Below are 14763 nucleotides of genomic sequence, written 5' to 3' on the forward strand. Positions count from 1 at the left end.
GGGTCTCGACTCAGCCCCACCCCCACTCAGTGCCCTGGGGTCTGCTGAGCTCTGGGGGAAGCAAAAGGAGCTCCCTGCCTGGAAAGGATCCAATCTGATGGAGAGGCAGTCCTTTCCCTGGGAAGCGCCTGACCTAAGGGGGAGATGAACACACATACACCTGGAGGGAGCATCAGGCCCACGAGGGGCAGCATGTGCTGATTCTTAGAGGGTGGGGCTGAGAGCTGATTCTCCACCCCTCACCTGGCCCTGTTCAGTATGCAGAAGGACTCTGGTAATCCTGGAGATTAAAAGGGTTACACAGAAGAGAAGTGGGGGCGGGGCTGCCCAGCTGTGGGACTTTGACCACCCTCTGGTGTCCTCCAGCCCCCCAGGCTCTGGGGCAGCCCCAGGTCTCCAGGCCTCGACCAGCCCCAGGAGCTCCCCTTTGCCAGCCCTGCCTCCTCGACCCGTCTCACCCTCCTCCTCTGGCCCAGGGGGGAGCAGTGCGGTGGCTGTCGGAGATCCAACACCACGGATCGGCCCCACGCCTTCCAGGTCATCCTCGCCGACCGGCCCTGCCTGGAGCTGAGCGCCGACAGCGAGGCTGAGATGGCCGACTGGATGCAGCACCTGTGCCAGGCAGTGTCCAAGGGGGTGAGCGCCTTCTCCCCTACCCCCACCCCGGGCCCTCAGGGGCCCTTCCCTAAACCCAGACGCATCATAGAGCAGCCTCCAAGGAGCAAGACAGGACCTCCAAGGACCAGCCCAAGAGTTCACCCTGGAGCTTAGGGCCACCCGTGGCCTGACACTCCCACCATCACCGAGCCAGCCCCTGTACTCCTGAGGTGGGCAGAGTCTGCTTGACCTCTGGAGGGCTGGGCAGAGGGGCTGGCCGGCCCCTGAAGCAGGGTGTCCTGGAGCAGACCAGCCCTGGAGAGCTCCAGCCTGCCCCTCCCTCCCCCTACCCATGCCCCTCAGGTCATCCCCCAGGGGGTAGCTCCCAGTCCTTGCATCCCTTGCTGCCTGGTAATCACCGATGACCGCCTCTTCACGTGCCACGAGGATTGCCAGACCAGCTTCTTCCGCTCCCTGGGTACTGCCAAGCTGGCCGACATCAGTGCTGTGTCCACTGAACTGGGCAAGGAGTACTGCCTCTTGGTGAGCTGGGTGAGGGAGGCAGGCAATGGAGGCAGGCCCTGCCACAGGAGTGCTGGGTCTGCTCACCTGGGGCCCGTGCTCTGCCCAGGAGTTCTCCCAGGACAGCGCACAGCCCCTCCCACCCTGGGTCGTCTACCTGAGCTGCACCCCTGAACTGGACCGATTCCTGTCTGCACTGAACTCGGGGTGGAAAACCATCTACCAGGTACCCAGCTGCCAGAGCCCTGCAGAAGGGAGACCTTTCGTGGGGAAAGGAGCCCTGCACGCCACAGATCAAGGCAGGAGTCAGGGGCCCAGGGAAGCACTGAACTAGGAGCTCCGGAAGAGACATCTGTAGGACCAAAGGGACAGGACACTAACTCCCCGGGAATCTGAGGCTAAAGCTGAGCATCGAGCCCAGGAAACGCCAATCTCGCCCTTTCAGTCCCCATGAAAAAGCAGGAATTAAGGGCTTATGGTGGGGCTAGAACTGTGCACTGTGCACAGTGGGGGCATAGAACTCAGAGCCAGGCTGAGGGGGCCTCATCAAACACCTGGACAGATCCTGGTATGAGCACATGCTCTGCTGCCCCTCAGAAGTTTTGGAGCCACCTTGGGCAGAGCGCACTTCCACAGGGAGACTCCCAGGCACAGAGCCTGGCTCCTGGTGCCACCCCCAGCCCCCACCCCCAAGAGCTGGTGCACCCCTGGAAGCAGGAAGCAGGGAGCATCGCCCAGTGGGCTGGAGCTCTCCTTTCTCAGCAACATGGACATAGTTCCAGGGCAAGATTACACATGGTGCAGAGGGGCCACTCGACTCCCTGAGAGCTCTTGGCACAGCCCTCAGATTCCTGCCATACCCCACACAGGTGGACCTCCCCCACAAGGCCATCCAGGAAGCCTCCAAGAAGAAGTTTGAGGATGCCCTGAGCCTCATCCACAGTGCCTGGCAGCGGAGCGACAGCCTGTGCCGGGGCAGAGCCTCCCGGGACCCCTGGTGCTGAGGCTGAGCTGGCTGGTGTCCCAGGCAGGGCCGGAGACGGGGGGCACGTGGGCGTCACACAGTCATCACTGTGTCACCGAGCTGCTCAGGGCCAGGCCCGCACCCATGTTCCCGGGCAGCCGAACCACCGAGTGGGGCTTGAGACCCGGTCCCCCTCCCAGGGACCCAGAGTGGGTGCACCACACCCTGGGCTTCCTGCCTGGCAGGGGGCAACTGGGAAGTGCTGGGGCAGAGGGTCCGAGCCCTATGGGCTCTGCAGATGCATGGCCTCCTCCCCGGGCCGCTGCTTCAGTCCACGAGGGGGAGCGGAAGGACTGGGAGGGCAGGAGCCCCTTCCTCCCCTGGGTCAGGGGCCCGGGCAGAGGCTTAGGCCGCCCTGGGGGCTCTGAGTGCCCGGCCATCCCTGTTCATGTTTGAACATTGACCCAGCTGGGAGGGAAGCTGGAACACCAAGGTCTCGTGCACGTCTCCTCCTCACTAACTCCATTCCCAAGCACACTGCTGCCTGCCTTCCAGACTCCAGGGTGACGGGGGTGCCGGGGGCCAGGCTGGTCCTCCCTGGCTTCCAGGAGGCTCTGCATGTCCACGGCCCCCTCCCTGACCCCTTCCAACCTGGCAGTGCCTGTGGGATCTGGGAATCAGGCTGTGTCCTTCTGCCAGGAGCACGGCAGGGTGGGGAGGAGGGCTTGGAGAAGAGCAAAGCCCACCAGCCTGTGACGGCTGCTTGGCTGGAGCCAGGTCCTTCCCAAGGGGGGCCCTCTGGGGGAGAGGGTCAGGTGGCCTGGGTTTTGTTTTTTAAAATAAAATAGACATGTTATATTGCCAAAACTTGTCACTGGCCCTTTTTGACCACGGTGGAGGTGAGGGATCTCCATCTCCTCCTCTTAGGCCCCTCGGCCCTCACTTATTGATTCCACAAATGCTCTTCCGTGAGATGCTCTGGGCCCTCCCTGGCAACCACATCACTCTGCGGAGGAGTTCAGGCACTGGGAGCTTCTGGGCCTCACCTTTGCCCTCCCTCCTGTTTCCTGCAGTGGCTGGGTGGGTGGGGCAGCTACCAGCTCCAGTCCCAGGACTTGTCTGCACTCCCAGGGCAGGGCACTCCTCCTCTCCTCCCCAGCTGTGGGTCCTGAGCACCCGCCACTTGAGATAAACCCAGGAGAATCCAAGCTGTCCCCAAGATCTCTTGTTCGCTACTACCCTAGGGCTGGCCAGACAGTGCCCAGCCTGCCCGGTCTGGGAGGAGCTCCTCAGCCCCTCAGCACTGTGGCCTCCAGGGCTTCAGGAGGAAAAGGGTGGACACGTGGAAGAGGCAGGCATGGAGGCCATGGAGGTGGAGTTTTGGGCAGGGTGGCCCTGCCCCTGGTTTTGATTGGAACTTGGTGATGCCGGGTGGCCCCAGCAGGAGAGAGGTCCCCTGGAGCAGAGGTTGAGATGGACAAGGTGGTGCTGGCTCCCACCTGAGCAGCCTGACACCTGACAGCAGTGCCCAGGGATGGGAGGTTCCACCTCACCAGACACAAAGGGCCATTTCCATGCCTGGGCCTCTGCTCCAGAGATCCACAGCCCAGAAGTGGCTCCACCAGGAAGAGGGGCAGGACTACGAGGGCGAGTCCTTACCAGGCAAGCAACCAAAGCCACAAAGTCACTCGGTGAGACACAGTGGCTCTTATTTTTCCATCTCCTACCCACCCAGGGCTATTGGGTGAAGTACTGTGCTAGGCGTTCTTTAGACATCTATAATTCAAGGAACTTCAGCAGTGGGTGTCCATATCCCCACCTTAAAAATGGAGAGACTGAAACTCAAAGAAAGGAAGTACTTGCTTGGGTCACATGTAACAGTGGAGCCTGGGATTCCAGACCAGTTTCACAGGCCTCTGGAGCCCTCTGCTGTCATTTGGCAGTGGGACCATAGGGCATGGGAGCCAGACCAGAAGACCAGGGCCAGGGAAGGGGACATCACACAGTGGCAGGGGTGGGAGGAGCAGTTGCTGAGATGGGGGGAGAAGGTCCCAAGCATCTGTCTCTTGCCCAGGGCCCCGAGCTACAGCACTGGCCAAGCCAAAAGCAGGCACCAGCCCTTTGCCCCAGGGCCAGAGAGAAGGCTGGAGGGCCAGAGGAGCAGGAAGAGGCTTCTTGGTTGATCAGCACTCTCTGCTCACCCCCAGTCTCCCTTGGGGCCCAGGTGACCTTTCCCCCAGATCCCAGGGTCCAGGCCCTCCCCTGCAGGGAGGTGTGGGGGATGGAGGCAGCTGGGATTGGTTTGGAGCTGGCAGGGGCGTGTCCTGGGCTCCAAGGAAGGAGCAGAGCAGGTGGACTCCCTAGATAGACCAGGAACCGCCTGGCAGCCGGCAGCCTCTCTGACCCAGATCTCTGCCCTCAAGACATGGCCCCAGGCTCCCCCGATCCCCAACCCTGTGGCCTTGCGGGGGTGAAAACAGCCTAAGCACCGCCACTCCAGGGCCCGTGCCCACCCCCCCCCGGCCCCTGGCCCTGAGGCCATGGAGACAGTGCCCCCAGCTGTGGACCTGGTGCTGGGTGCTTCGGCCTGTTGCCTGGCCTGTGTCTTCACCAACCCCCTGGAGGTAGTGAAGACGCGGCTGCAGCTTCAGGGGGAGCTGCAGGCACGGGGCACCTACCCTCGGCTCTACCGGGGCTTTGTGGCCTCCGTTGTCGCAGTGGCCCGTGCAGATGGGCTGTGCGGGCTGCAGAAGGGGCTGGCTGCTGGCCTCCTCTACCAGGGCCTCATGAACGGCGTCCGCTTCTACTGCTACAGCCTGGCGTGCCAGGCTGGCCTCAGCCAGCAGCCGGGAGGCACTGTGGTCGCGGGCGCTGTGGCGGGGGCATTGGGAGCCTTCGTGGGGAGCCCTGCTTACCTGGTGAGTGCCACGTCTCCATCTGCCCCCTACCCTGTGACCCAGCTCGCATGGGGGTGGCAGCCTCCTGGGCTGGCCTCTAAGGAGCAGGTGGGGTGGGGCAGGCTGGGTGGGGCAGCTCCCCAGAACATCCCCACCCAGGCTGCCTGGAATCTGCCCCTTGGTCCAGGGCACCAGGGCTTGTCCCTGATCCTCACTCCCCTGGGGGCCCCAGCCCACCAGTCCTGAGCCAGGGGAGGGGGCAGAGGGTGGCAGAAGGTCCCTTGTCTTCCTGTGCAAGGAAGAATAAAGCCTCCCTCTAGTGAGGGCCCCCTGTCCGAGCCTGAATGCTGTCATTGCTCCTGGTTCTCAGAACAGCTTTCTAAGGGTGAGCAGAAAGGTCACGAGAAGGTGAAGTAGCTTGTCCCAGGTCCCACCCTGATGCAGACGCAGGCTGCCTCCAGAGCCTCACCCTCAACCCTGTTCCGCACATCGGGAAGCAACAGGTGTGGGCTCAGGGAGGTCTGGGTGTAAGGCATGCCCTCGACACACACAGCTCCTCCAGGCTCTCCCAAGTTTCCACCCCCAGGCCCTGTGTCACCTCCGCCCTCACAGGTCAAAACGCAGCTGCAGGCCCAGACAGTGGCCGCAATGGCCGTAGGCCACCAACATCATCACCAGGTAGGGACCGGCTCTCTTCAGAGCTCCCTGAGCTGGGTGGGCTGGGTGGACTGCACGGGCTTCTGGACAGGCAGGGGCTGCCCAGTGACCCCGTGCCCTCTCCCCACAGAGCCTCCTGGGCGCCTTGGAGACCATCTGGCGGCAGCAGGGCCTGGCAGGGCTGTGGCGGGGCGTGGGTGGGGCCGTGCCCCGGGTCATGGTCGGCTCAGCCGCTCAGCTGGCCACCTTTGCCTCTGCCAAGGCCTGGGTGCAGGAGCGACAGGTGAGGATCTGGGGACACCTGTGCCCGCCTCCACACACAGGAGTAGGAGGGGCTCCTGCCTTCTTTCTTCCTGACGGTCCAGGTCTGCATCACACCCGCACACCTCCACCTGGACCCTATGCAAGGAAGCCGAGGGCATGGTGACAGACGGGGCACCTTAATAAAGCTGAGGGCCCTGGATCTGCCCTCAGGCCGTGACCCTGGCTTTTGGGTCCAGCAAGAGTGGGGAGTAGGCAGTGAACCCTGAAGCTCAGGGGGGATGGGGTGGGGAGGGGAGTGGCTGGAGGGGCCTCCTCTGCCCCACATTCCCCAGGCCTTCCCGCCTCCAGGTCCTGACAGGGTGGGGGGACACCACGTGGGTGGGTGGAGGGCAGTGACGGGGGTCAGCAACCTGCATGTCCCCACAGTGGCTCCCGGAGGACAGCTGGCTGGTGGCCCTGGCCGGGGGCATGATCAGCAGCATAGCTGTGGTCGCTGTCATGACCCCCTTCGACGTGGTCAGCACGCGGCTGTATAATCAGCCAGTGGACGGAGCCGGCAGGGTAAGCAGGGGACAGAGTGGGGAGGGCTGGGTGCTGGCGAGCACCCCCCCAACACACACCCAGGTCCAGAGACACACGGACATGTGACCTACACGCGCACACATTAATTCGGCTTGTTTGCTGAACACCCATGTCCCAAGCATGTGCTAAAGCATTTTCACGTCCACATTTTAATTCTCTCCTCACAACCACCTTCATTTTCCTGATGAGGAGACTGGGGCTCATCAAGTGACTGGCCCAAGGTCACCCAGCTGGTAAGTGGAGGAACCAGAACTGGAATCCAGGCCTGACCCCACAGCCTCACTGACACACACGAGTCATCATATACACTGGTACAGGATGTGCCCAGCACAAAGGTGCCCTCCACAGGCTGCGTTAGGGATGAAATCCACCTGCATGCCACTAGCCACACTGAGCGCCTGTCTTGGGGCGGGGCTGCCTGGAGGAAGCGGCCCCTTTTGAACTTTCACAGCCCAAAGGGACACCTTTATGTGATTCGCTGAGCTTAGGTGCAGTGCCTTTTCTGATGTACCACAAAGGCCTCACACAGACACACGCCATTGTGCCAGCCAGGGCCCCACAATGCCTGCAGTGATGTCTGCCTTGTGTCTGTCCCCAGGGCAAGCTCTATGGCGGCCTCGCCGACTGCCTGGTGAAGATCTGGCGGCAGGAGGGCCCCCTGGCGCTTTACAAGGGTCTGGGCCCCGTCTACCTGCGCCTGGGCCCCCACACCATCCTCAGCATGCTCTTCTGGGATGAACTCCGGAAACTGGCTGGGCGGGGCCAGCACCAGGGCAACTAGGCAATGTCATTCATCCTGACATGGCCGGCCACTTGGCAGGACGCAATGGGCCGCTGCAGCTGGGAATGGCTGTTCCAGAGCCAGCCCAGGCCCAGGTCCTGCCCCAGGTTCGGGGGGGAGTGTGGTTAGACAGCTGTGGTCAACCCAGCCCCTGGGCCCACCTAGGGCCAGCAGACCCACCTGGAATCACCACCCACTCCGTTCTCCAGAGAGTGTTCATCCTTCTCTGTCCCAGGTTACATTATCCCAGAGCCTTACTTGTCACAATAACCACGCCAAGGTGTGAACAGCGCTGTGAGCTGGGTCACATACAATATCAACTTGCTTACACAGTAGGAGGTAGTAAAATTCTGTTACTGATAAGGAAGTGGAGGCTCAGAAAGGTGAAGTGCTTTGACCAAAGCCACGTAGCTTTGAAGGGTCAGACCTGGAACTGGAACTCACCTCTGCCCACCCCCAACCTGTGTGCCCTTGGTGACAGCCAGGACCATGGAGGCCGGAGTGCCCCTGAGGGATCACTGCATATGTGGGGAGGTCCTGGGGAGTACCATGAGGCATTGGGGTCATCGTCTGTGTTAGCCTGCCAAGGCCACCATCACAGAGCTCCTCGGACTAGGCAGCTTAAACAACAGAATGTTCTTTTCCCACAGTTCTGGAGGCTACATGTCCAGGGGTCGGCAGGTTTGGTTTCCTCTGAAGCCTCCCTTCTTGGCATGTAGACACCTGTCTTCTCCCAGGGTCCCCACAAGGTCTTCCCTCTTTGTGTCTTGGTCCTAATCCCCTCTTAAAAGAATACCACTTATATTGGACTAGGCCTCACACTAATGACCTCATGTTAACTTAATTACTTCCTTAAAGACCCCATCTCCAAATACAGTCACCTTCTAAGGTTAGAACTTCCCTATATGAATCTGGGGTGAGGGAGGGGACACAACACAGTCCCTCAACTAAGGGCTTTTACTGAGGGTCTCCTAGACGCCCAGCACTGTGGGCATTTGCACAGATTCTCAGGACAATTCTGAAAGGTAGCTCTTGATGTGCCCATTATTCAGATGAGCAGACTGAGGTCCCAGGAAAGGAAGTGAATTCCCCAAGGTAGTGAAGCTGGGTATCCCCATCCCAGACCCTTTCCTTTGTCCAAGCCGCAGTCACACTCCCCCCATGGGCGTGTCCCTAAGGCACTGACCTTTGTGCTGCAGAAGTGGGAGCTGAGTGCCTGGAGGGGCAGGACTGGCTGAGGTCAAGTGGCCTGCACTGCCTTCCCCGCCACAGCCACACCCCATGTCTGCAAAGAGCTGCTCCCCAGGCGCAGCCCTACTGCACGCTCCAAACCAATAAAGTTTTCTATTTTGTCTACTTCAACGACTCCGCACTGCTGGCAGCCTCAGTCTCTGGACTCCCGAACCCCAACCCGTGGCTGGCTCTTCGGTCTGGGAAAAGAGGACCCAAATGAACTGGGGCGGCCCCCCTCCCCGCGTCAGGCCAGGCGAGGCCTGCCTGCCGCCTAGTGGGCGCGAGGAGGATCGTCAGGGCGGGCGGCCCTGCGGTGCCGCGGGCGAGGGCCGGGAGCTGGCTCCTGCCCCACCCCACCCCCACACCCCCCACGCCCGGCAGCGGGAGGAGAGACACCCCTTCCAGCCCTTGGGCTGAGAAAGCGCAGCCTTAGGCTGTGGGGGATGGACCTCCTCCCCTTCCAGGCCTCAGGCTGTGCGGGGTGGAAGCCCCCTTCCAGACCTGGGAGGGGCGGGGAACCCCACCCTTCAGGCCGAGAGGGAGAACCCATAAAGGGGCTGAGGAAGGACGGATGAGGACTGGGGCTTCAGGAAGGCGCTGCGGGGCAAGGCCCAGAGGAGGACGAGGAAAGTGGGCGCCAGACTCGAGCAGGGCTGAGACCAGCCCACCCAGAGACGCCCTCCACCCCACGCCGCCCAAATGGCAGGCGCCTGGGCAGCGGGCTCCACTCACAGCCCCGAAAGTCTAAGGCCCTGGCGCTCATCCCCGCCCCTCCCCTGGGCTTTTGACCCCTCCCGGCTCCTCCCCTCGTCTGCATCACCTTTGCCCGGCGGCGGTGACGTTGCGGTCTCTCCGGTGCAGACCTGGCCGGAGGCTGGGCTGGATCCCCGCGGCCATGTTCTCCCCCCTGTCCCCCACCTCCTGTCTCCCCAGCCTCCCCTCCCTCGACTGGGGCTCCGGCCTCCTCGACGCCCTGCTGCAAGGTGAGCACCTCCCCCTTGCCCCTCGGCCCCGCCCCCTGCCGGACACCTGCCCAGCGCCCGGCGACCCCACCCACGTGGAGGATCCCGCCGCCTCGCCTGCCGGCTCCTCTAACCCTGCCACGCCGCCCGCCCTCCCTACTGCCCCCGTCAGGCCTCGTCGGGGCCTGCGCAGTCTCCATCCTGAACGACCTCCTGAAGGTCTACTTCTTCGTGGGCTGTGCCAAGTGAGTGCCCACCTCCCCGCCTTACTCCCTGCGCCCTGAAACCCACACTGAGAAGAGGCCTCAGAGGAGGGCCGGGAGGAAGAGACCGCCCCTCCCTCACCCCAGGGAGTGACTGGGAGCACCGGGACCCCCTCCAGGGACCAGGCTGGTGGTTCTGCACCCTCTGTCTGTCTCCTCTGCCCGCGCCCCTGTCTGTCTCCACAGCCACCCAGAGCTTCGTCTTGAAAAGCAGAGGCTGCAGGCCCGGTGGGCGTCGCTGGAGACCGTGCATCTGGCAGGGCTGGCCCTGATTCTGACCGTTGTGGGGGTTCGGGTGGCTGCCCTCGTAGTGCTCGAGTTCTCCCTCCGGGCTGTCTCCATGCTGCTTTCCCTGGACAAGGTGAGACCACAGGGAGATGGTGGTGAGGATGGCCGGGCCCTGGGCCCTAGTTTTTACCCCGGAATAAAAAAACCGGGCAAAACTGTGATTGCCAAAGCCCAGTCTCCACTCAAAGTGGACACAGCCCTAGGCCAAGAAGATAACACAGCAGCTTGAGGCTGCCTGGAGCTTCCCACCAGCCAGGCACTGTGCTAGATGCTTTGAGTACATCATCTCATCCTCGTAACCACAGTGGGTAAAAGTTTGCTGGGATCCCAGTTTCACACGTGGGAAACAGGCTCAGAGAGGCAGAGTGGCTTATCCATGGTCAACAACCAGCAAGAAGCAGTCAGGTGTTGAACCCAGTTCTTCAAGGCTCTGGGCCTCCACTCTTCGGCCAGCAGACCAGTCCCAAGTAATAACCATGACTGAAATTAAGCTGAAATAAATGATACAGTAGTGAAATTTCCCTGGCAGTCCAGTGGCTAAGACTCTGTGGGTTCGATTCTTGGTCAGGGAACTAAAAATCACACATGCCTGCATGACCTGGCCAAAAAATAAAGTTAAAAAGACAAAAGAGATGATCCCAGTAGGCTTGACCTGAAGATAATATTTCCTCTTTGGGAACGATCCCTGAGGTTCCTTCAGGCTCCAGCCTCCTACAGAGTGGAGCATCGGTACTGTGACATCCTCTTGGTCCCCCCAGGGTGACGAGTGGCCCAAGCCCCCATCATTGTGCTCCCCTCCTCCACCCAGGGCTCCCGGGGCACCGAGAAGCTGCAACTGTACCTACTGTGCCAGTACTCGCTGGGCTGCGGGCTGACCTGCGGCCTGAGCTTCCTGCAGGAGGGCGCCCCGCACTGCACGCTGAACCTGATGCTGGGCCTGGGGCTGGCAGCGCTGCTCAGCACCGGCGCCCGGCACCTCCGCCACCACGTCTGCCGGCTCTACGAGCTGCACAGCAGCCAGAGCTACTGTGGGGTCTGCCTGGGCCTGCTGGCGGGTGCGCACCACCTCCCCCGGCTGCTGGGCCGCACCCTGGCTGTGACCTTTATAGTAGGCAACCTGGCTGCCGTGGCCCTCATCAACCGGGACTTCCTGACCACCTCGGAGGCCGTGCGCTTCTGGACGCCTCTCACCATCTGCTACACCCTGCTGGTCATCTACATGCAGGGTAAGGGCCACGAGCAGCAGCTGACTCACTCGACACAAACACTCTACCGTCTGACCCGGGCCCAGTGCTGTGCTAGGCCTTGGGGAGGACAACGACACTCACATCTGGCCCCTGCCATCCCAGAGCACCCAGGCTGGTAGCAATAGCCATGCAGTGGACAGAGAAGGGTACAGGGTGCAGGGGGAGCCCAGTGAGACAGTACTTGAATTGGCCCTCAAAGGATAAGCAGCAGCCCCTGGGAGAGATCACAACAGAGGGAACCATGTATACCAAAGCCCAGAGGTGATTCAAGGCCTGAAAACAGCAGGGAGGGGACGAGGCTGGCCGGGTTCAAGGGGCCCAATGGAAAGCTGTCATCAGCCAGGTGAGGCAGTCTGTTCAGAAGCCGTTGCAGGGTTTTAAGCAGGGGCCTGTTCAGATCTGGGCCTGAGGAGGAGCCACCTGGTTGCAAGGTAGGGATGGACCAAAGAGACAGGACAAGGAAGGGCAGTCAGGCAAACAGGGCAGAGTTGCAGAGGCCCTGATGTGGGAATGAGCCTAGCATGCTTGATGGACCACAAGAAAACTGGGATGGTTGAAGGTAGCGAGCCTGAGATGAGGTTGGAGAGTGGCCTCCAATCAGATGGGACAGGACCTCCTTGTAAGGTAAGGAGTCTGGAGTTTACTCCAGATGCAGGGGGGACGTCCTAGGAGGATTATAAGCAGAGGAATGATTCCATCTTGTTAGTGTGTTTAGAAGGCTACTGACTGCTGAGTACACGCTGAGTTGTGGGGTCCAGACTAGAAGCCGGGGGCCCAGTGAGGAAGCTGATTTGAGAGATGAAAGCAGAAAGAGCCTGCGGGGCTCACTGATGGATTGGATATGGGAATGCAGGAAAGAGAGGAGTCAGGGCGACTCCAGGGCGAGACCCTGGGTGGGCAGTGAGGCCCGCGAGGAACAAATGCCCGGTGCCCTGTGGTTGCAGAGTGGAGATGGGGCGGAGAGGAAGGGAGGGGGCTGCCTGTGGAGGGAAAGGCTCGCACTGAGGAACGCGGTGGGGGAGCTGGGAGAGCCAGGCCCCAGCTCAGCCGGACCTCAGGGTGGGGCTGCGGGGATGGCGAAGGCGGCCAGTGACAGGGACCCTGTGTTTGTAGAAGAGCAGCGACAGCACCCCGGCATGAAGAGCCATGTCCAGACGGTGCTGGTGCGCATGTGCGGTCTCTTCGTGCTGCTGCTGACTGTGGGCCGCTGGCTGGACCTCCTGAGCATCCTCATCTCCCTGCTGGGCGAGCTCTGGTGCCTGGTGGGCATCCGCACCCTGCTTGATCTTTGCCAGATACAGGTGGGCACCCCCACCCTGAAGGTCCCCCAGACACTGAAGCCCTGCTCCAGACAGCCCCAGGAACCTCACCAAGTCAGGGTTACCTTTTGACCCCTTAGTAGCCCAGGTCACTAGGAATGGGCCGATTGAGGGGCACCCCCACTCCATCCATAGCCCACCCCATCCTGTGCCCCAGAGCCCCAAATGAGAGGAACATCCTGGAAAATTGGAGGCCTGAGTGCCCCCACAGGTTGGGGGGGATTGAGTGGCACCTCCCTCCTTTCCTCCCTGTCTCCCCTCAGGATTTTCCACTCCAGAGGCCTTCGGTGTCAGCTCCAAGCCAGCCCCAGCCCTCAGCCCCTGCCCAGCCTGAGGAGGGGACAGCCACCTCCTGACTGACCTCGGCAAAGACTTGGAGTCTCTCAGGTCTGCTCAGGCTCACCTGGAGGCAGAATGGCAAGGCTGCCCCCCACCTGGAGCACTGGGGATCCACGGGAGAGAGGGGAGGATTTGGGGCTGGGTCCCTCAGAGGGTAGGAGTACCTGGAGGCCGCTGGGTTAACCTTTTTCTCAGGGTGGGGGAACAAATACAGGCCCCCTTGACCTACCTTCCCAGGGGCACTGGGGGGACTTGTACCCCATGACGGCTTCCCCCTTTTCCCACCTCCCTGCCCTTTCCACAAACAATAAAGGTGACTTTCTCAGATTTTCATTAGAATTGTGAACACACTGAGAGGTGAAGAGGTTTGTCTAAGGCTACAGAGCTCTTCTGACTGGGGCAGACTCCTGGGATGTGTGCCTAGCTGGGTCCCTGGGATTCAGGAATTTGATGTGGAGGTCACTGAAGAGGTGATGGGGATGCAGTGGCATGGATGGGCACATGGTCTAGGACCCCCCAGCTGTCTTGCGTGGAGGATGCCCATGTCCTGTCCCATCCCAGGTTGAGAAACCAGTGGAGGGGGTATGATGCTTGGGCCTCTGTTGGTGCCCTTGAGTCCCCCACCTCTGACCCTCACATTGGGGATCCTTCCCATCTCAGCCGTGTTCAGCCTTGTATCCCCTGAAGAGCCCAGCTCATGAAGGCCAGAGTATACAGAAGAAAGGTTCAGTTCAGTTCAGTCGCTCAGTCGTGTCCGACTCTTTGCGACCCCATGAATCACAGCACGCCAGGCATCCCTGTCCATCACCAACTCAACAACTCTGCTTACCTGCTGTGTGGCCTTGGGTAGGCCACTGCCCCTCTCTGAACCTAGCAGAAGAACAAGTATCATCTGTTGGGCACTGTGCTAAGCATCTTTATTATCTCTTCATTTTAACGTCAGACCCAAGAGGCAGGTACTGTTACTGCTTTTTATAGATTCAGAAACCAAGGCTCAGAGAGGTTACGGAAATCACTCAAGGGAACACAGCTAGTTAATGGCAAAGCCAGGATTTGAATTCAGGTAGCCTGACATCCAGAATTCAAGTGCCACGCATACTCCCTGCTCCTCACTTCTTGTAGAAGAATTGGAGCCAGGGAAGTTAACAGAGGTGGGCATAGTAAATATGGCAGGTCCATTCCTGGTAAATTCTGGAATGTGGCTCCCACCACCTTTTGTCCAGGTTAACCTGAGGCTGTACTATACCTATGATCTCCTGGTCCAGGCACCCAGCCCACAGGGCAGTTTGCATCCATGGGGATTGAGGGCCCCAACTCAGGGGTCTTTTTCCAGGAGAGACCCCAGAGGGCAAAGGAGACTCCCAGCCAAGGAACTTCCAAACAGGTTGTGAGGGTCCAGCTGTCTGGGAGAGGCAGGGGAGGCACCTAGGAGGAGGCGGGACCTGGAGAAGGTTCTTGGAGGATTCCAGGTTCTGATGGAACTTCTCAGCAAAGGCCACCATGAGGCCTTTGGTTACCCAAAGATTACTGCTTTGGAGCAGACAGAGTCCGGCCTAGGATTCTACTCCCTGTCCTGGGTACACCTGAGATCCAGGGACCGACTGGCCCCACGGCTGGATGGTGGTTCCAGCTCATTCCTTGAACTCAGAAGCTCGAACCCAACTTCTGACCCCCTGCTCTCCATCCTGCTCCCAGGAGGCATATTAGACTCAGGGTAGCTGAGGGGGTTGAAGTGCCTGTGGATGTCCCTCCCCAGTACAGCACCCAGCCTCCCTCTGCCGGGGAGTGTGCTTGTTCCTTCTGGGCAGGAAACTTGCCCCAGTCTAGGAGGAAATGGGCCAGTCTAGG

General features: G+C 60.8%; 3 protein-coding genes across 5 annotated transcripts in view; all 3 read left to right on the top strand.

Moving 5' to 3' along the window:
- The window catches only part of PLEKHM2 (pleckstrin homology and RUN domain containing M2), a 41018-nt gene extending 38053 nt beyond the window's left edge, over positions 1–2965 (top strand). The window contains exons 16-19 of one of the 2 annotated variants that reach the window (XM_055419281.2): positions 477–636; positions 961–1140; positions 1229–1345; positions 1989–2965. In XM_055419281.2, coding sequence (XP_055275256.2) covers positions 477–636; positions 961–1140; positions 1229–1345; positions 1989–2123 — 592 coding nt within the window. In that variant the 3' untranslated portion in view covers positions 2124–2965. The remainder of the gene's footprint in view (positions 1–476; positions 637–960; positions 1141–1228; positions 1346–1988) is intronic. The other variant, XM_055419280.2, reaches the window with a different exon arrangement.
- A 1463-nt stretch (positions 2966–4428) lies between these two features.
- On the top strand, positions 4429–8627 carry SLC25A34 (solute carrier family 25 member 34). Its single transcript, XM_055419284.2, has 5 exons — positions 4429–5001; positions 5593–5658; positions 5768–5920; positions 6328–6462; positions 7082–8627. Exons 1-5 carry the CDS (start codon positions 4624–4626, stop codon positions 7262–7264), a joined length of 915 nt encoding a protein of 304 aa, XP_055275259.1. The 5' UTR covers positions 4429–4623; the 3' UTR covers positions 7265–8627.
- A 224-nt stretch (positions 8628–8851) lies between these two features.
- On the top strand, positions 8852–13236 carry TMEM82 (transmembrane protein 82). 2 transcript variants are annotated; one of them, XM_055419283.2, is made up of 6 exons: positions 9259–9480; positions 9632–9704; positions 9909–10083; positions 10819–11236; positions 12371–12558; positions 12840–13236. In XM_055419283.2, the coding sequence occupies exons 1-6, from the start codon at positions 9393–9395 to the stop codon at positions 12930–12932; spliced, it is 1035 nt and encodes a 344-aa protein (XP_055275258.2). In that variant the 5' UTR covers positions 9259–9392; the 3' UTR covers positions 12933–13236. The 2 variants fall into 2 exon arrangements, with proteins under 2 accessions (XP_055275257.2, XP_055275258.2); XM_055419282.2 differs by lacking the exon at positions 9632–9704 and having other exon boundaries at positions 8852–9480.
- The last annotated feature ends 1527 nt before the right edge of the window (positions 13237–14763 follow it).

Source organism: Moschus berezovskii, chromosome 17 (genome assembly GCF_049115385.1).
Source record: "Moschus berezovskii isolate FMDL1 chromosome 17, NW_MosBer_1.0, whole genome shotgun sequence".
Taxonomy (NCBI): domain Eukaryota; kingdom Metazoa; phylum Chordata; class Mammalia; order Artiodactyla; family Moschidae; genus Moschus; species Moschus berezovskii.

What these genes read in the sequence shown, in the direction of transcription:
- SLC25A34 (XM_055419284.2), top strand. Translation starts at nt 4,624, where the DNA reads ATGGAGACAGTGCCCCCAGCTGTGGACCTGGTGCTGGGTGCTTCGGCC. An exon ending in GCCACCAACATCATCACCAG is followed by an intron (nt 5,659 to 5,767) that starts GTAGGGACCGGC and finishes CTCTCCCCACAG; the next exon opens with AGCCTCCTGGGCGCCTTGGA. An exon ending in CAGTGGACGGAGCCGGCAGG is followed by an intron (nt 6,463 to 7,081) that starts GTAAGCAGGGGA and finishes GTCTGTCCCCAG; the next exon opens with GGCAAGCTCTATGGCGGCCT.
- TMEM82 (XM_055419282.2), top strand. Translation starts at nt 9,197, where the DNA reads ATGGCAGGCGCCTGGGCAGCGGGCTCCACTCACAGCCCCGAAAGTCTA. An exon ending in CCTCGACGCCCTGCTGCAAG is followed by an intron (nt 9,481 to 9,908) that starts GTGAGCACCTCC and finishes CTGTCTCCACAG; the next exon opens with CCACCCAGAGCTTCGTCTTG. An exon ending in GCTGGTCATCTACATGCAGG is followed by an intron (nt 11,237 to 12,370) that starts GTAAGGGCCACG and finishes CTGTGTTTGTAG; the next exon opens with AAGAGCAGCGACAGCACCCC.